This window comes from Dromaius novaehollandiae, chromosome 3 (genome assembly GCF_036370855.1).
Source record: "Dromaius novaehollandiae isolate bDroNov1 chromosome 3, bDroNov1.hap1, whole genome shotgun sequence".
In the NCBI taxonomy this organism is placed as follows: domain Eukaryota; kingdom Metazoa; phylum Chordata; class Aves; order Casuariiformes; family Dromaiidae; genus Dromaius; species Dromaius novaehollandiae.
Genome location: NC_088100.1, coordinates 108,752,315 through 108,773,234, shown reverse-complemented (window position 1 = coordinate 108,773,234; position 20,920 = coordinate 108,752,315). Strand labels below are relative to the sequence as shown.

At 40.0% G+C, this 20,920-nt stretch overlaps 1 protein-coding gene across 5 annotated transcripts in view; it reads right to left on the bottom strand.

The window, feature by feature from the left end:
* Nucleotides 1–5,854: 5,854 nt before the first annotated feature.
* The window catches only part of ASB3 (ankyrin repeat and SOCS box containing 3), a 58,253-nt gene continuing 43,187 nt past the window's right edge, over nucleotides 5,855–20,920 (bottom strand). For 4 of the 5 annotated variants that reach the window (XM_064509759.1, XM_064509762.1, XM_064509760.1 and 1 more), the window contains 3 exons: nucleotides 17,044–17,295; nucleotides 14,678–14,811; nucleotides 5,855–6,951 (listed from right to left, as the gene is read on the bottom strand). In XM_064509759.1, the coding sequence (XP_064365829.1) occupies nucleotides 6,683–6,951; nucleotides 14,678–14,811; nucleotides 17,044–17,295 (655 nt within the window). In that variant the 3' untranslated portion in view covers nucleotides 5,855–6,682. The remainder of the gene's footprint in view (nucleotides 6,952–14,677; nucleotides 14,812–17,043; nucleotides 17,296–20,920) is intronic. The other variant, XM_064509763.1, reaches the window with a different exon arrangement.

The following is a 20,920-nucleotide window of genomic DNA, read 5'->3' as shown; positions in this document are numbered from 1 at the left end:
TGCAGACATCAGCCAGCACTTGCAACTGACAACCAATGTTTTGCTTCCTCCCTCTCTCCTTCCTCATGTCACAACATAAATTTTTCTTGCCCCATTCTCATCCAAAATTGACAGTGTACAATGAAACCATCCCAAAGGCTTCAGTCACGTTTTCTCACTGCTGAAAATGTTGAACTGACATATTTTCCGATTAGTGTCCAACTAATCTGTTTGCTTTTCTAATAGTTCTAATAATTTGTTTTCATATTAGAAATTTGTATATAAAGGTTTGAAGTCAAAATAGCTCTCCAGGTCCTTCTCTGCAGAGCTGCTTCCCAGCAGGCCAGCCCCCAGCCTGTATTGGTGCATGGGGTTGTTCCTCCCCAGGTGCAGAACTCTGCACTTGCCTTCGTTGACCTTTCTGCCCACCTCTCCAGCCTGTATGGGTCCCTTTGAATGGCAGCACAGCCCTCTGGTGTATAAGCCACTCCTCCCAGTTTTGTATCACCACCAAACTTGCTGAGGGTGCACTCTGTCCCCTCATCCAGGTCACTGGGGAATAATTTGAACAGGACTGGACCCAGTGTTGACCTCTGGAGGACATCACTATCTACAGGCCTCCAACTAGACTTTGCACCACTGAGCACAACCCTCTGAGCTCTGCCATACAGCCTGAGTGGCCTTGCAATGACATAGGCCAGCTGCCTCAGCACTCGAGTGTGTATAGCATCAGGGCCCACGGCACTTGTGTATGTCCAGTTTGCTTAAGTGATCCCTAACCTGATCCTCCTCCACCAAGGGCAAGTCCTCATTGCTCCAGACTCCAACACAGAAAAACTTCCTCTAGAAAACAATAGGGGGAATTTCCAGAGAGCAAAGAGGAAATCTCCTAGAAAGCTACAGTGAATATTCCTAGTAAGTGAAATGGAGAATTTCCTGGAAAGTTAATAGGCAAATTCCTAGAAGGCAAGGGGGAAATGTCCTTCAAAACATCAGTGAAATCTCCTAGAAAGTGAAAGGGGAAATCTCCTTGACAGCCACAGGGGAACTCCTAAAAACCACAGTGGGAAAAATCCTGAAAAGCAAGGAGTGACATGGCTTACTACTTCCTGTGTTAAAATAAATTGCTTTGCAGTATTCCAGTTCCAGGCCTGAGAAGATCACTTCAACACTGGGGACAGAGAGACAGCTCCAAGAGGCAGCGTAAAAGAATGTAAGATTTCGCTTACTCTAAGGTATGTCAAAATAACATGAAAGGGAGGGTGACCGCAAGTGAGCAGATGGTCTGTTCTATGTCTCTTCACATGTGTGCACACACACGCTAACTAGAAAGAATACATAGAGAAGTATATACCTATGACAATGAGAACACCTTGTGTCTGCTCTCACATTGCTAAATGTGCAAAAAAAGGGTTTCAGGGCACTTCTTTCAATAGAGTCTTCCAAAGTGAAGCTCAAGGTATTCAGTTTGTTGAGAAGAAGCTGAAAGGTGACTCGATCACTGTGTACGGGTAATTACATATACATACAAACAGTAGCTGAGATCAGGGGACTTTTAATCTCTCAGAGACCTAACAAGATCATGTAGGTGTAATCTGAACTAGAAAAACTCAACCTCTGAATAAAAGAATAATAAAAAAAATAATCCTACCAGTACTGGAATAATAGTAATTAAAGATTGGAAAAGCTTATAAGCAGAAGCTTTAGAGCTCTTCGAAGCCTTTGCAAGATTAGATCTCTCTCAAACAGATAAAATGTGTTTCAGAATCTGAACAAAATTTCTGCAGAGCGCTGTCCCGATCCAAGGAAAGGGTGGGTAGGGAGTGAAGTTGCTCCTTAGAGCCTCAGTGCTAATCATCCACTGTCCAGGAAACAAAGGTCAGAGCATTTCCAAAGAGAGAGAAATCAGGATCGCCCTTATGAAAAACACCTCGGACCTTGACAAGGACGACACTAATAGGGATCTGCAAAATCCACACTCAACGTTCTGGGGAATTCAAGATAAGAATCCAACACAATGAGGTTTTTCAATTTGTTTTGATTTTAACCCAACACATTTCACAGTACCGTTGTAACAACTGACTTCTGTGGAAAGGGACGTACAATACAGTAACTGTGCTTGACCAGCATCCCATCTTGTTTCTTCTTTTACCAGAAGACCTAAATGAGTGCAGATGAAACTTAGTCTTTTCTGAAAAACCTCCTTTTTTCCTGTTCTTTAGCACAAGCAGTCAAGAGAAGAGTTTAAAGATCAGCAGCATGGGAAAGGATCAGGGAAGAGCTGTGAAAATTTTGCCAATATAATTTCCCATATAACTCACTGTTTTCTACAGAACTATGTTCCAGAATCTCTGCTTTCTTTTTAAAATATATTTCTATTTAAACCTTCTAGTTATAAAGTCAGCTTCGGAAACAAAGGCTGATCCCCAAAGCGTTTGACAAAGACCTTCAAGCTATTATAGATTTGAAGTAGTCATCTTATCAAAGACCCTAGGCATATGTGAGGCTACAAAGTTGTGTAATTTCGTATTGCTTTTATTAAGGTTCTAGGTATTAACACTGGCGCCAGTTTAAAGGTTGCATGTGTCCCGATCCAATATTGGGGGGGGGCTTCGTTACGATCCCAAGGACGAGATTAAGACGCTAAAACCGGTCAAATATCGTACAACCTTTCAACTTTATTTTCCACGGAGTGGGGAGAAAAGGTGGGGAAAGGCAAAGGGGAGGAGAGAGAGAGAGAGAGAGAGAGAGGAAAGGGGGAGAGAGAAAGAGATATCACCACCCGTGGATCCAGCGGCGTCCCGTTGGTGCTCTTCACTCTGGGTGTATATTTTAGCGATGCGCATGCAGTAATTACAACTCGAGCAGGGTCCGACCCTAGGTTCCCGCTGAAAAGTTCGGAGCCAAATCAAGGCAAATTAAATAAATAAATTGTAATGACACACGTGCAGTAGTTACAGCTCGAGTTGGGTACCTCCAAAGAGGGACCCCGAACAAAGAAACCCCTGGGCAATTATAGCTTTTTCAAATTAAGTTTCCCACCCCTCACGCGGTAGTTCAGACCAATAGTAATTTTTAGGTCTGGAGTCTCCTGCTCCTTATTGGGTCTCCTCGTTGTTCCTGGGCAGGCTGTTTTTCTCCCTTATCTTTACTGTTGTGGTTTCTGCTGACAAATGTGTTTTGATTCCTTGGGTCCCGCCCTTGTCTCTCAAGGCCCTGACAAACAGGTGTTGTTCCAGCAATTAGCACTGCCCCAGCAGTGCCAGTAGGTGTTATCTTCCAATGTCCTGAAGAAGAGGATATAATCCAGACCCCCCCACCCCCCCCAAATTAACACTGTTTCAGCAGTGAGAGGAGGCTTTGTTTCCCAGGGTCCTGGCGCCCAAGCAGGCCTCACTTCAAAGCCTTGACATCCTCCCTCCCAGAATGTGAAGCACAGGAATGCAAACTGCTTGTAACTCCCTTATCTTTCCAGCCTGCACCAGCACTGGGGCCCTTTCTCACTGAACTAGGGAGTACGGCCTAAGGCTTCAGCAAATTTAGCTACTCATGCTAAGCAAGTTTTATAAAAGTTGTGCTAAGCGGCAATAATTTACAGTCCAGGTCCCAAAGTCTCTGCCCGATCGTGCCCTGGTTCGGCGCAGGCTCGGTGTGTTCCGGGTGGTCGCAGGGAGACCATTTCGGGGGTCGCAGCAGCTCAGTGCTGTGTCCGCTGGGGACAGATGGCTTGTTCGGGCTTATGGTTTGCTTGCACCTTATGTACCAAGAAATGTTTAAGTTCACTCATCTGTCTGCCACAAGTGCATACACAGAGCCCAGGTGGATCATCATGGCAGTCCAACCTGGTCTTCAAATTCCCTCTCTGCATTGGCTCCTTCTTTACGTTGCCCTTAATATATTTATAATATTTTTTAACAGTACCATTAAGAAAACATCTTGTTTTAGAGCATCAGAAAACCTGCAGGACCAAGAAAAATATCTTTGTATTGCCCTCCCACTAATTATCCATTGATGAGACACATTAGTTTTTTTGCTTGATATTCTATCATCCTGTTCTAAAGAAAAAGGGATTGGACGGATCCTAAATAAACAAGATACGGCACTCCTGGAAAGACAGATCACAACTCCAGAGCAGCATAGGGAATGCTCCCAGGGCACGGTTGGTGCACCTCCCTTACCTGGGCAGGCAAAACGCAAACCAGCTTTGGGTGACTAGGAAGGAACATCCAAAAGAAATTTCCCTCGCCCTTCTAATGTCATGGGTGAATAGGCAAAATAGGGTCAAACAATAAGACAAGAAAATAAATCAATCAATTACATAACACTGCTAGTGACACTTCACCTGACTTTACACATCCAGAAGTCAGGCATCTCTTCAACTGAAAAGCAATACCGCAAACAGGGGATTTCAGTCAGTCCTTAACTGAGACGTCTCTTGCTTTGCCATCCACTGGGTTCAAAACATAGGCAGCCTGGTTTAACAGAACATGCAGCCTCTAAAGGTGGCTCAGAATCCTTTTGACAAGTTTCAGAAATGCCCCTTTTCCAGTTAGAAGTGTACTGAGCATAAACTGAAAATAACATTACAATGAAAATATAACAAGTCTGATAAGAGCATGATAAGAACATGAAATTTTTCTCTTACGTTGCTTATTGAAGAAGAAAAGTGATTGCTAACACAAAGAAAATTCCCAGGTATCAATGACTGCAAAAGTGCATACTATATAATAATAATAATAATAATAAAAATCTGTAGTTTGGTATAGCATAGTAAATAAGTAAATATTTAAACATACAAAATTAAATTTAAACATACAAATTTCACAAGTTAGATTTTATGCAAGCAATCTTATACAGAGAAGAGGATCTCATTGATTCTACATTTCATTTTCTGTTTCTGAAGAAAACCTAAATTGTGAACCACCTCCCCAACTACAAAATGCACTATTTTTTTGTATTCCTCTACCTAAAAGATAGAGTAATAAAGTAATAAGCATGGAAAAATGCTTAGGTAGTCAGAATAAGTTTTATTCTGTTCAAAGGTTAACTTGGAAAAATCTTCGGACGGCCACTATGGATCTCTCAATATTTGCTTAGTCTCAGACATTTCCCCAGTCTTAATTCCTAACATTATCAAATAACCTGAAATTGCATTATTTCAAAGGGAAATGCATGTCTGACTTCTATTCCTGCTGTGGGGCAGTGGATCCATGCAGCTAAAGATACAAAGACAGGCACAAACTACAGCTATCATGATGGACACTAACAAAACATATTTTTATGGGTTTGAGGATAACAGCGTATCTGCAGAAGCACATTTCGCAGCATGTTGCAAATAAAAGCTGGAAGTCATGTTAACATTAAACAACAATATTATTCAAGATGAAACAGATGTTTAAAATTGGGATTTAATGTGAGTTACAGAGCTTAGTTCCATTCCTCTGCTTCACAAATGCAACTCGCATAGGCTTCAGTCAGAACTGTAAACATGTACTGGAGGTGCAAGAAGCGTTCTTAAGAAATTATTACTCCAAATCAAAGTTGCAAATGGTTTAAAAGAATTATGATGTTGGTATATTAGTCACTAAGAGAAACAAACAAGGTCCTTGACTTCACATCAAGCTAATTTATTAGCGATGTTCAGATACAATGATTTCCTCTTTGGTAACTATAAAAATATTGACTAAAAGCATTAGCGTGGTGAAACAGGAGAGACAGACATTGCTTTTTCAGAGGTATCAAAAACTAGCTTAGCTTTTAAGTAATCTCAGGTCAGAACACAGACCGCAATTGCTATGAAATTAAAGAACAACAAATATATTCAAAAGATTGATTCCAGGAAGGGGGAGCAGGTTGATTCATGACAGACACTTCAGTCTTTCAAAAGCATTTTATTTTTGTAGCACTTAAGTTCTTCTGTACAGTCACTGCAAAATAGCACTGGAGTATTTGTTAATTCAGACACTGATACGAACATCGTATATTCTACTATGGCAAATGTGTATAAACCTGATCCATATCTCTTTTTAAGTGGCAAGAGTTCACATTAGGAGGATGAACAATAAATGGTGCCTTCAATAAAGTCCTATATTCATTTTTATATTCAAATGAATATCCTGAAATAGTTTCAATGAAAGCAGCATAGGAAGAAGCATCGAAAGATGACTGAAAGTGATGACAAAAGAATGCACGTCTTCAAGGTCTGAATACAGAGGACCGGGGGAAAAAAAAAAGTTACTTCTGCAAACACTTCCTTTTTTCATATTAAGTTCCTACCTCTGCTTCACCTAGATCACTCCTCAACATCTAAATTCCTAACAGTACTACTATAAGGTGTCCTTGACTTTCAGATATTTCATCTGGTATATGCACTACTTGGAATAAAATGTTAGTATTAACAGTGTCTGACCAAATACATTTCAACCTTTTATAAGCTCCGTTCATTGAACAAGCTAATTTTACTCCATAAGAGTTAAAAATTTCCCTCCAGAAACAGAAAACTTTTTCAGACTTGGAAAGTCTACAACAGACTTTCGAAACATGCACATCATACAGCTTGCAACAAACTTCTAGATCTGATAGAAAACTACAGCATGAAAAGGCCTGTTGCTGCAAATCTCTATTTACAGTGGCTCTTCTCTGGTTGACGGCTAATTACCATTATGAAATCTACAGCAACAGAGTTCAGGCACAGGCAGTATCATCATCTGGCACCAGCATTACATGCTTCCCTCTTCTCTGCATCTTCAGAACTGGAATGACTGGCAGGAGGAATTCCCTCATCACTCCCATCCAGAGACTCCACCACTGCCGAAACAGCATTCACTCTCAACACATCTACGTAGAGAAGGTAGTCCTGGAGACAAGCTGGTAATGGCAATTCACGGATAAACTGTTCAGACCGTAGATGCTCACTCTTTAAAATGGACCGGATCTCAAGACGACAGAGATGAGACAAGGAAGGAATGACGGCTGAAAAATTAAAAACACGAATCATACAGTAAACGGAAGCATGAGATCACACAGTTTGCCTATAGCTCCCTGATTTAGACAGAGCCTATTTGAAAACCCCACATTTGTACCAGATAACTAAGCAGACTTCATGGTTGCAAAGGACCCTTGTCTGCTATAAAAATCAGCCTTTTGGAGTTTCTCTATAGTCGCTATAAAAAAAAAAAAAAAATGTTATCTTAAACTTCTCGAAACAAATTGTCAATGACATTTTATCCTTAATCAGAAAGATTCATCCAACCAGCCTAAAACAACCAACTGCTTGGGAAGAAAGAAGTCCATGCCAGGTTACAAGAGATGAAAAATAAGCAAGTGTAGTAAATCAAGCAACAACAACAAAAAAAGGTAACTTAATACTTATTCAAAAAGTGTTACATGACAGCATGACTCATCCACAATGTTCAAGTTATTGTTATTTTAACTTGACTCCTCGTAATGAATTAAGACCTGCCTAGACTCCTAACTATGTTTTTGTACAGAACACTTATAAGTCACGTTAGTTTGCACTGCTTTGACGTGCGACGAGAAACTAGTCCTCTGGAACCTTTTCTGTTTCCCTCTTGTGAATATTCACATGAAATATAGGTGCATATATACTCCCAGCTTATTTCAAGTCAATACCCAAGAGCTGAGTATTTATACTAGCACAACACAAATTTTAAGGTATTCTGTAATATTTCTCTTAATAAAAACTCTTAATGCTTACTACAATGTCTGGAACAAGAGCGTGTACCTGGAATAAAAGAGAGCACCTCCAATACTCTCGAGTTAATACAGTGCATTATAAGCTAGTATATAATACCAAAGCTTCGTATTGTATCTAACATTTTGCTAAACAATTTGACCAAAGACTAAAATGTGCTAAAAGATACAAAAACATGTCTATAAAAGTACAGTCACTCAAAAACAAAACTTTCATATTATGGAGTAGCTTATCCTGATACAAGCCTCAAACTTTGGCCTCAGATATGACCAGACAGACAACACTAACATCAACTGCATGACAGGAAGCCAGCAAAACTCCACTAGACTGACGCCTCCAAAAGGACTTGCGTTCTCCCACTCCCGCCTGCTGCTCTCAGCTTCTCTATACAGAAGTCGCACTTCTCACTGCCTTCTGAGAAGCCTCCTGTTGGAGACCAGCGCTCCCGGCCTCCAGTCTCACGCACAAGAAACCTTTTCTACACCCCGCTGCCAGCGCAGAACAGCTGCAGTCACCCGGAACAACCTTACGCCTTTAACAACTTGTAAGTTTAAACCAGAATAGAACTATTAGACCAAGCCTTTCTCCAGACACACAGTCACAACATACGTAAAGGAACATATACCTAAGACATTGCATCAAGGCCTCTCTAAAAGGACCATGAAACGGCAGGCCTCAGACACGGCCAAGCTTTGTAACTGTCAGGAAGTTGATTTAAATTTGGCTGCAGGAAGAAAAAAGGCAGGCTAGTTAAAAAAGGGAGGCTTGTTCAAAACTGACCTACGAAAGAGATTTGGGGTTCTTCAGATGTTGTGAGAGAGACCTCATGAAAAAGAACAGACTGAGCTAAAGCTGGAGCAGGTTTAAAAGCATTAAAGGAAGCAGTAGACCAGGCTCTCTGCCAACAGCGTTCAGCCGCAGAAAGACAACGGGGAGCAATCAAATCAGCAAAAGGTGTCGGGGCTCAAGCTCAGGAAAAGAGCGCCTGGCTATGACAGCAGTTCAAATAAGGAGGAAAGAAAACAGGGGAAGAGCATCAAAAGCAGCAGAGAGGACCGTTTCCGCCCTTTTGTGAACGGACAAAGGGGCAAGTTCTGGAAGAAAAGGCTAATTTCATTAACAAAAGACTCAGGTGCAGACATTACCTCATGTCTGCCGGCCAACAGGAAAATAAAAAACAACTCCTGATCACAGCTTAGCATAACCTTTTCATTATTAAAAGGTGGTATTTCATTTTCTTGCTTGTCTATTTAGCAACTGACAACCACACACACTATCTTTGCTATCCCTTCCCCTAACTGAGTGGTCTGCGGTTACGTGGCTCCCACAAGTAATTGGATGACCTTTATTTCAGGAACAGGAGGGCAGCAGAGCAACAGGAGCATTTATAAAACAGGAGCGCACGTATTTCAGAGCGTTAACTGGGGAAACAACCTTGCATGCATGTCCCCTGTGCCTGCAGAGGGCCCGCCTGAAGCCCGCTCCACCTCGGACCAACCTCAATCAATTCCCATCCCCTGCGGACGGACGCAGGGTGGAATCCCCTGCTTTGTCCAGACACGCGGCGCTGGCAAGCAACGTGGTTAAGAACAACCTTCACTGCAAAGTCATTTCCCCAGGGCTGCAACCTCTCCCTTCTTCTCCCTTCCTGACATCAGCACCGGTTACACACCTGTAACTCCCTGCTGGCAGCAGTAATGCCCTCGGTTTTTCTGCTCACTTGGCGGGGAAAGCACCTCCTCCTTGGACAACCTGATAGCCCAAGGAAGCTTTAATTACCAAAAATGGACATATTTTGCGCTGACCACAGCACCCAATGAAGAGCCCGGAGTCAAAAAGAAATGGCAGAAGAGGAGGAGGGAAGCAGCCGCAGAAGGTCACTGTAGCTAAGCCCCAAAGGAGAATACCAGCTACAGTCGTGAGGGAAAAAACAGAGACTGTGGCAACAGCCATCACAGTAGCCCATCCAAACCCACATCATATGTTATTTAGCAATGTGCCAGAAATTCTGACAAAAAAGCAGTGATCTAAATTTAAGAAACCTGAGTCCTAAAATACTACTCCGTAAATTACAAAAAAACCTCAGCACATCTGAGCAAAAACCAGAGCACACAGTAGGAGCCAAGAATAAACTAGCCATCTTTCACAGATACTCTCCTTTGAAAATGGCAACTAAGTTTTTCTGCATATGCTTTTATAATGCACAAGCCTGGCATTACATGCTTCTGGGAACCTATCAGCACTAAAAACCACTCCTGTGGCCCTCAGACTGCTCGGGAACTGCTTCTCCATTAAGATTATTCAGAAGGAATGTAAAATATCAGCTGCAATCATTTCTGCCCTACTTCTGGAGAAGTCTACTTTTGCTCATTTACTTTTCAAATGGTTCAGGCTATCTCTAGAGAGGCACCTATTATGAACAAGCTGATCTTCCCTAAAGAGCCAGAAAGTTCACTCTGTTGACAGAAATATCCATGGCTGATGTTGCTGTCAACAAAGGGTGCCTCTCACTCCAGAGGAAGGCCTGGAGCCTCCACGCCACACGCTTTCTTTCCAAAGGAAGTCGCATTCTTTCCTTCTCTATTTACTGTATCTCTGCAGTCTTCTTTTTTTTTTTTTTTTTTTTTTTTTGGGGGGGGGGGGTAACAACACTCCTTATTCCCTTATAACCCCTGCAAGCAACAATACACCGTGCACAACAGGTCCTGGCAAGTAATTTTCCTTTGTGGAACAGTAACCCCTATCTACAGTCATCATTTTAACGACTAACAGCTCATAGTCATGCTCACAGAAACTGAGGCAAGGCCTACAGTTTACAGATTAACGTCTTTTGTAACATGCAGTTGAATACAATATTGCATACAGGAACTGCATAGTATATGCTGCACATTAAATATTATGCCATTACTGCAGATAAGCCTTGGCTACTTTCCCGTGTTAAACGACGGAATTGATGTCGGAGCTCCCAGCGGCAAACACCAAGTCGTACAACTTGCCAATACAATACAGAGTGGTCAGCCAGAAGCATCAGATAATACTACTTCTTTCAACTGAAAATCAAATCAATCGGGATTTTAGCACATTCACACCAATAAAAACATGGCTCCTTATGATGATCTCCAAAAAGCAATAACGCCTACTGCACTTTTATACTTCTCATGTGCTTTTCAACTGAGAAGGCACTAGCTCTCCCAACGTACATCTTAGCTCCACGCTATTATCATAATGTCCTGCTTTTAGCTTTATTCACTGCTTCCACAAAACAATTCAATTTATTTCTATTTGCAGTCAGAAACATGTAACGGTGTTGAAAAGCAATGTTTGCTCCAGGGCTTTCATTCTCACTTCTTTCAATCATAGCATTTATATGTTCTACACTACATTTTACGTTGGAAACCCTACTTTGGAATGAAGCAGAATTTGCTTCCTTGGAAAACTCTTCTGGTGTGTACTTGGTATTTAACAGGATAATAGCATACACTGAAGACTGCAGAGATATCAAGTCACTGAACACAGACCTGCTCAATACAGAGGCAGAAAAGAAGTCTGTGGCTGCACTGAAACCTTCCACAGGTTGTCATCAACTTGGAAAGGACAGTGCCATACAGCGCAGGAGTCACCCTGAATACGAAGGGACAAGAGTCACTTTTTCCTTTGCTGTAAGAACACAGCCCCCTTCTCTGTAAAAAAGCCACACATCAAGAAAAAAAAAAAAGAACTCGTTCAGCTCACTGTCTTCCTAAAGCAAAACTTTTTTCTGCAGCACTGCAGAGCTCCAGAGAAAAAGCTTAACCCTTTTAAAGACACCTATTAGCTTATTATGTCACCTTTTACTCTCATACTCCCCCGGCTGCTGTTTCAGGTGGGAGAATAGGCAAAGACCACTGCAAAACAGAGCGCAGAACACACAGTGAAACCAGGTGGTGTCTCCTATTAAGAAGATCAGAGTCCACTTTCAGGCAGCTTGGTGAAGAACCAAAACAGAAGCAGTGCAGATTCCAGAGCAACTTTGCATTGTACGACAAAGATTCACAGGGCCCTTATTGCCTACGAGGAAAAAAAAAGCAAAGGCGTGCAGATTTTAAGACGGAAAAGAAAGTACATCAATTAGTGATGCCACTGATAAATGCCCTAAACAGCTACTTGGGACCCTGGCATACTTTTAAACCCTAGCTGAACTCTGTTCTTTGTGCAAGTACTCTAGTGCCTGCAAGCCACTAGCTTTCCTTAAGCAAGCAACACTTGCTCTCTATTAAAATGGACTTCGCATTCCAGAAATACAAAAAAGTCAGCCAGCATCACCACTCTTCCAAGGGTCACCTTCCAGGTACTGACCACAAGGTGAGCAATCACAGAAGACCTTGCTGCTTCTGTGTGACCAGGGGTGAGCACCTGGACCACATCCCATTAGCTGCGATGCTTGCTACCTCCAGGCACCTCTTGAAGCAGACACACTGGGTAGCCCTGGAGGGGCCAAGACAGGAACCTCCATGCCAGAGACACTCCACGACTAGGCAGCAGTGCAAGACCTGAGCCCACTGCCTGCGGAGCCACCGGGCTAGACCCAGCTCCCTTGCTTGCTGGAGTACCGCCACCCGCCAGGGCTCACCGGCTTCCCACTATCCCACGTGGTAGGGAGCAAGCGCCAAGTTTGGGCAGAAAACCCTCCACCACAACTAGCTACAAACTGAACTACACAGACACAGACCTGCAAATGTCCCCTCTAATGCAGAGCTCAGGCTGGACTTCAGCAGCTCGGTCTCAAGTGGGTGGCAAGAAGCAGAGGAACTGCAGCTGCTCTTTCAGTAGAGAAAGGGAAGTACTGCAGGTGCCTAAGTACTGCACGGGACCATAAATTTGGTATGCCAGGGACACTCTTCACCTGGAGGTGCGAATACCAGCTCTTGAACTTTTCCACATGAACCCTTCACTGGTAATTTCCTATGCGCACAGCCAGCTTTTCTCAGTCCAAGTACTTAGTACTTCTCAAGTGGGGGTGCCTATATCTCAGCACAACAGCTGCCTACTAATCCCAATTGCTGTTGGCTGAAAGAATGAAAAAGCGAGAACTTTTGACTTTCTTTTTTTCCTCTCTTCTCTGCCTTCTCTCTTTATGTCTGGTTACTTCTTTGGTTACAAGTTGGTCACTGTGCAAGAATGTAGCTGCTTGTCCGCTATAATTTCAATAGGACTACCAAGGAAAGTTCCCCAAAACATGGGGCGTAGCTGCTGTCCACCACATATTTGCTTCTCATAGAACACTTTGTTTTGTTTTGTTTTTGTTAACTGCAGATCTGTCTCATGGCTTTTAGCTAGCAAAGAGAAGGACTTGCACATAAAGCAAAATCGATGTATATAACTGCTGGGGTTGGAAGGGACCTCTGGAGATCATCTGGTCCAACCCCACCCCTGCTCAAGCAGGGTCACCTAGAGCAGGTTGCTCAGCTGGACATAGATTCAGCCAGGTTTGGAACATCTCCAAAAGGATGGAGACTCCACAACCTCCCCGGGCAACCTGTTCCAGTGTTCGATCACTTTCAGAGTAAGAATTGTTTTCTTGTCTTCAAGTGGAAGCCTTACTCTTCAAATGTTTCTTAACACGTCTGCAAAAACAATGACACATCTACCACATTACTTTGTCCTAAACTAAATTTAGGATACATGTATTCATAACAGTTAATTGTCCTGTATCACATACTGAGTTAGATTTTTACTTCAAATAGCAGAGAAAAATTGAGTACAAGGACCTTAGCCACTCTTACAACACAAGTATACTTACCAATGGCAAAGGAAAAGAAATTTTCCCAAGTAAAACCTTTATTCACTCCCAAAAAGATATGCTACTTAGTATTAAATATAATATTCCTAAGAAAGTCGTATTAAATAACATTAACACAATGTAGGCATTTAAAAAAAAATACTACAGCCCTCTTCAAAGAAGATTTTATTTAAAATTGAGTCAATAACAAAGACATTTGAACATAATTTCTCAATAACATAATACATAGGTCATGTTGCAAAGTCTATATGTTATGGTTGCTTTTCTGGAGGGTGAACATGGCAAACAGGTGCTCACAGACCATCACTTATTGGGTTTTTTTTGGCTGACCACATTTTGATTACAGGAATGACAAACTGCTAGATCTGTAGATATTTATCATGATAATTCATATGGTTTATATTTTAATTACTGTCAAATGGTCACAACAGAGCAGGATAGACACTTTATTGGAAATATAAATCAAATTCAAAAACTAATAAACAAAGTCAGTGGGATATTGTTAAGAAAATGTAATCAAATAATATTCATCACCTTCCCTTAAGCTTTCCAAGAAGCTCAACAAATCATTTTAGGAAGGTGCAGTACTAATTTACATTCACTGCCCTAAATTTGCTTTTCCACACTTGAGAGTACAAATGTTCCATCTAAATTCCTTCAGCTTCTAGAACACTTCCATAACAGCTGTCTTATACCAGTTATTTATATTATTTATATCATAACAGTTGATTATAAAAAATAAAAACTAAAGAGCAAGGCCAGTCCACAGTCTTCCAGTTCCTCACCCCATCAAAGCTCTTAGAATTGCACTTAGAGCATGTGTTCATATGCACATTTGCACAGACTTGTTTATAATGGCACAATCCTGTTGCCTTCAACCTTATGGGGGCTCTTAAAAGAGTCTCTCAGTTACTTTGCATAGCATTTAATATGGCGCACACATGAACTTGAAGTGGAGATGTTAGTCCATATTAAAAATACCTGCTTGAAACATGCACATGATGAACTGAACAATACAATGGGTAAGATTCATTCAAATATATATATTTTTTCTCTAACTACTATGCCTGCTCCCCCATATCTGAACATGCAATTTCTATTGACTATTTCACCTTCTGTTGCCATCATGCATCATGCCACTTACATCCTGGGAAATGGTATACCTGTGTAAAAACAGCTTTTTTTTCTCTAATCGTGTTGCTTACCAAAATGACTTTTTGGAATCCAAGCGGAGCTCTCCTTGTAGTCTGAAAGGTTTCCTTCTACAGCTGGAGGAAGTCTCTTCCAGTTCGTGAACTCCAGAACAAAATTTAGGGCATCCTCACTGACGGAATAAATCCTACATAAAAAAAAAAATCCCATAAATTATATGATTTTGCACAATAGCATAAAACTATAATGGCGAAAATATATAGAATGCTTCATTATTTCTAACAAATCCTTAACCATCTACATCTTAGGCACAGGAACAGAAAACCACCAGAGAGAAATCCAAAGTAATTTTGAAAGCATAACCCTTTCCTAATGCAATTATATCTTCCCCCGCTACTTTTTAGAAGTTAGACTGGAACAGTTAGACTGCTCTAAAATTTATAAGCCTCAGTAATAGGCAGAACTCTCCTCTCTATTAATTTCTTGTCCCATTTCCGTCTAAATTTTATTGAGGTCTCTTCTTACCAGGGCATTATAAGCTTTTCCATCATATCTGAAGAAAAAGTCATACCATGTATATATAGCTACTTTTATTTTATTTTTTTTTAAATCAACATAGAATTCACAAGTGTTTCAAATGCTCCTTTTCCCAGAAACTGCATTTGTGCATATTCAGAAATCAGTACGATTTACATTTCAAATCTTTACAATGTCTGAAGAACTTTTAACAGCAGCTTAACTGGGTAAATGGGCAGCACAGCAGGTAAAAGTAACTGTTTTGGTATTACGTATGATGAAAAGCCATGCAATTTCACAGAATAACTTCCTAGCTAGATCCATACCCTCCTGAAATTTCATCTGAATGGAAAACTAAAAGCTCTAAACACAGCAAAATAGCACAGTAAGAGTTTTTAGTATGCCTGCTTCTTAAGAGACTGATGCCAAAGGTTATTTTAAAAAATAAAAAAAAACTAGAAAGGATTTAAGTTATTATTTCGTTTTTCAACATTAAGAGACGTCATATTTGACTGCATTTCTACATTTACTGAAAAACACAGAGGAGAGATTTCTGGTTGCTTAGCTTTCTTTAACAGACTGATGATTTTGCTTTGCCACTAGTAATTAGAATTGTCAATGCACTAGATTAACCAGTATGTGATTATACAACTGTTGTGCACAATGAGTCAGAGACAATCAACAATATGCACAAATGCAATTTGCTATTATTTTCTTGTTATTTTCCAGGAGGAAATAGTTAATATTGATGTTTTTATAAATTTAACTTCAATCTTGTAGATTATGATGTGATAAGCACTATTTTAAAAAACAGACATTTAAACAAAGCAAGCATTCTTTCTAACAGCACTGTGTATTACACAAAATATTAAAAAGCATTAGATATGATAAAAACAAATAGCAAGATTGGTCTGCTTAATGAATTGCAATTTTACAGTATGTTTACTCTTCCAATCCCACTCAGTCCTCTACATACAAAATGATCTACAGAATCACAGATATATCAGCCTTAAGTATGCTCTAACTACTGTTTAGAAAGCCATGGATGTTAATGAATAACGGAACTCCACTAAACCAAAAAGGAATACAGTTAACATACAAATAGCATAACAAATTAGCTATGCTATCTGAACAGTTTCTGAAACAGAAATCAATACTTACAGCTAAGTAAATCTTCAACTCCTACCTCCTACTCCTTTCATATTGTTAACTAATACGCATAACAAGGTTACATATCTCAAAACATTCTGTTAAAAGCTCATAAATACGGAAGCAAGTCTAAGCATCTTTTTCATGGATCGCCAAAAAACAGAAGAAAATACTTCTGCTATTCTGGAGTGTAATCCTAGTCAGCATAAAACAATCGCCAAGCACTTATTTATGTGTAGAATAATACAAAATTCAGACCAGTATTTTTGCCACATTATCTTCTTTTTGCACAATCTCTAGCTGCATCCAGTTCCTCCCCTCCTAACCTTGGCCCAGCTTCACCTTACATTTGCTTCTCATCTCTTCTCACCTCTTTCCTAGCACTTGAAATGCCTCTTACAACTACTGTGCTGTACATGTATGCTCAAGTTTAAACAAAATTTGGGGGCTAATAAGAGATGTTTGGTGTCAAAATGGATAAGGACGTCCTTTTCCAGGGTAGTGAGAAAACAGTTCTCACTCTGGCTTTCTTCCTCAAACTGGGAAGGAAATTGGTTTTACTGACTCCAGCCTTTCCCCATGAATCTTTCACTTCAGACCTTCCATGACCTTCTCTGCTCTGGATCATGGCAACTAATTACCATGGACTATCCTTTGAAAGCCCTTGTTAAACAAGGCCAGCAACAGGTTTGCCAATTAGTAGACACTAGCTAAAAAAAAAACAAAAAAACCCAAGATAATATTATCTTCTTACCACAACTTGCAGAGTAAATTCAATGGATTAAAACCAGCCAGCAGTAGATAAGGCAGCCATTCCTTGTACTGCTCGTGTGCTTTAATTGCATAACTCACAAACTCCGACAACTGGTCCGCAGAAGGCAACCAACAGCCCAACTTCAAGAAGCGTCGGAACAAAGTAAACTTCCCATGGTACAAGCAATATCCTAAATTAATCCCAAGGAGGGTGATCCCATATTTCAGGAGAATATCGATTAAATCAAAAAACCTATAAACAGCACACAAAGAACAGCACATCTGGTTAGCACGTCACAGAAAACCTCTGCCATTTGCCTTCTACTAAGTCAGTGGACACCAACCAACTGGTTGTCCAATTGGACAGCAACAAATTGGACAACCATTGCACAGCAAATTTCTGCTACCAAACTCCTTTAGGAGTCCCCAGTGCTTACACTCAACACATTTGCTCTTTTCCTCCCCACCCTGAAAAATCTGTGCTAACAGAAGCAGCTGAAGACCATTAATCATGAACTTTATCTAAATAAGTTTTGTGAGAAGAGCTGCTGGGGCAGTGTAGCACAACAAAATGTGGCACACCAGTCACGGAGAGGACAAGCATAGGCAGCTGGGGAAACAGCACAGTCACCTCTGCGCTGTTTCAAGCGGCTCCCCACGGACGACTCGAGGAGATGTCCTGCTCTTTCAGTTCTTTGCCTCTGTGCTGCTACTGAGCGACGCTCATCTGGTGACCCAGTGGGACAGCAGTGAGGTGGAGCTGCACAAACTTCCAGCTCTTTAAAGCAAGCCTTTTCGCTCATCAGTAAGAGAAACAACCCAGAGTCACCATTTACATTTGTATATTACCACAATGCTAACCTGCTGCAGGCTTATTTTGAATGGAAAACACAATGCCTACTTGGATAGATTTCACCTTAAAAAGTAGGTGAAAATATCAAAACGCTGCATCTCAGAAGTCAGGGACTGTCCTAATATTGGGAACATTCCTGGGGTTTGCGTTCAGCTGTATTTGTGGGAGGCTCTGCAACCCACAGAACTATTACAAACATTTTGAAGTGCTTATTTTAGATGCAAAAATGCTTTACTATAATATGTTTTGCAGGATGCAATAAAAGTGACAGTGTTTATACGCTCCAGAGCTGTCAAGCAAGAGCTCACAATATTAAGTACAATTTCTACCCTCCATTTTAATCAAGCCTTCAGACTAAAAAGACACGTATGTGTTCATAAGACCACTGAATCCCCATAGTCCATTCCAGCTCCCATAGTAACTCAGATTGCTTTGTTTTCATTTAAAGTTATAAAGATATTGTCAAAGTAATTTGTTTTTTTTTGCCCTCATTGCAATTAGTGATAAGTCGTATTTCAACATTTTGTTGATTATTCTATATTAATATTATAATGAATGAGATTATGACCAACAATTTGCATATTCCTTTTTAGTTAATAATTTGATTGCACATCACTTCTATGAAGTGATTTTGAAGCTACTTGACTCATTTATAGCACATTTTTAGTACAGTTATCAGGTCTGCTTCCTTTCCTAGTTATTTTATCACATACTAAGAATGGGAGAGAACATGATGTCCAAGGATTTTTAAAGGCACTTTCTAGGAGTTTGCAATGAAAATCAGTAATAATAAACCCTAGGCACTGCTTCATTGCAAACCTTATACATAATTTATAGGAGACATGGTAGAGCATATCCTGCCTATTATCCAGATGTGTGATTTCACATGCGCAGTTTGGGATCTGGATGAGTTCCTGCCTAAAGCAATTGAAAATCATTTGCAGCCCAACCACAGAAACATTAGGCTATAATAGGCACAGTCACAGGGACATGCTTCACTATTTAAAAAAAAAACAAAAACAAAAACAAAAACAAAAACAAAAACAAAAACAAAAACAAAAACAAAAACAAAAACAAAAACAAAAACAAAAACAAAAACAAAAACAAAAACAAAAACAAAAACAAAAACAAAAACACATCATGTCCTTGCTGATTTCCTCCCTTGAAATAAGCCCTTTTAGCTGAAGTAGGATTACTATTGCTGCAGTTTTTTCCCTTTTGGAAAGTTATGAAACTGGCAGGTTATTTATTAAAATTCTGGTACGATTCCTAGGTTGATGGCACACACTCAGTGAAGTTTTAAAAAATTTCCAAAGCCACCGTAAGAATGTGCTATCCTATTAATTACTAGCATGTAGTTCAAGAATATTTATGAGTGAAATGTGTTCACATTACGAACGTATATATTCAAACATACCTATTTACAAGGGCTTTATGTATCCTTTAACATTTGAGATCAATACATACCCCATATCTACATCTTCAAACAAATGTTCAAAGGTGATTGATAACTTCAGTGAAGAATATCCCAGCCACATTAATTCTTCCAACAACTTTTCTCAGGGGAAAAAAGTATACCACCTCAAGACTACCATTTTTAATGGAGAACAGGCTCTTCCCATTCAAAGAGATTTCCCAAATAGCCTCTACAACTGTCTACTGTGCTCAAGCCTCAACTGGTTGTAGGAATCAGGTCACAGAGGTACACACTTTAAATGCTAGTATTTTAGCTAAAAAGATTAACAGCTAATCTTCGTGAATCTGAGAACTGTTAAAATGTTGCTTAATTTGGTGTATATTCCTTAAATAAAGGAAATCAGAGCAGGTCACATGGAAAACACCACAAGAATGAGAAAATGAAATCAGGATTCAAAGATGTATGGTAGCCCTAAGAACTATGCTTTTGGATCCACTGGATAGCTGCTTTTTGTTTGATTGTTTTTTTTTTTTTTAAATGGGGGATGAACTATACTGACTGCTACCAAAAACTCATGAACTTAAATGGCAGCACACGAGCATCAAATTTTGATCCATGTGCATAAAACGTTCTGTTAGAATCTGTCTAGAATCTAATGAAAGTATTTTCCTAATGGAAGCACACTAGCCACATAGCATTACTTTGCACAGTATTCATGAGGAGGACTGTCTATAAAGGAGGAACTAACTTTCATTCTAGCAAAATATTAAATTAAAGACAGCAATTAGCTGAGGACAAAAAAATGTTTTTTTCAAATATATTTTCAACCACATGAAGGTTCTCAATGTCTCTGTTGTTCTAAGGCATAAAGTAGTATCAGGTAAGTGCACTCAAGTCTCAACTAAAATCTATAAACATATTGACATTTTAGCTCTTTACAGTATGCAAAAAACTCAAAACATCCAAAAAGATTTGATCCTCCATCATGATCAGAGCTGTGTTAGTATTTAGTCCATTGAATAATATTTTATGCATCAAACTAGTTTGAGAGGAGGACAAGGAAAGCTCAGAGATATTAACATCTAGATTTTTTTAGAATAATACTGTACTTCTCCATGAATTAATTCCTACAGCATTAGGAATGAGCAACTTTATTCCTAAAGAAAAAGTCAACAATAAGGACATGAGGGCGGCACGCTGAACCACCATATGTGTATATGTGTATTTATGAGTAAGGTTTTTATATTTTATAGTTTTTCCTCTACAACTATAAGTGCATTATCACATACCATGCATAAAATGACATGGGCCATGATCTAAAAGGATCTATCATTCAATTTTCAAGGGCTCATTACAGTTATTGTGTTGAGCCAATAGTTCTGTTGTCATGGCATGGTAGTCCTGTTCCAAGAATAATTAAACAAGGCAGGTATGAACACACCTGGGAGGGGGCTTTAAGTTATAAAAGGCAGTCTGAAACTTATGGAGCTCTGTTTTCATGCACAACACTGGCATACAGAAAGGAAATCAGTATTTTCTAATAACTCAACCTCACTGAAAAGAATCTAGCTAATTAAGAGTCTGTTTGATTCAATTACAGCATCAAGT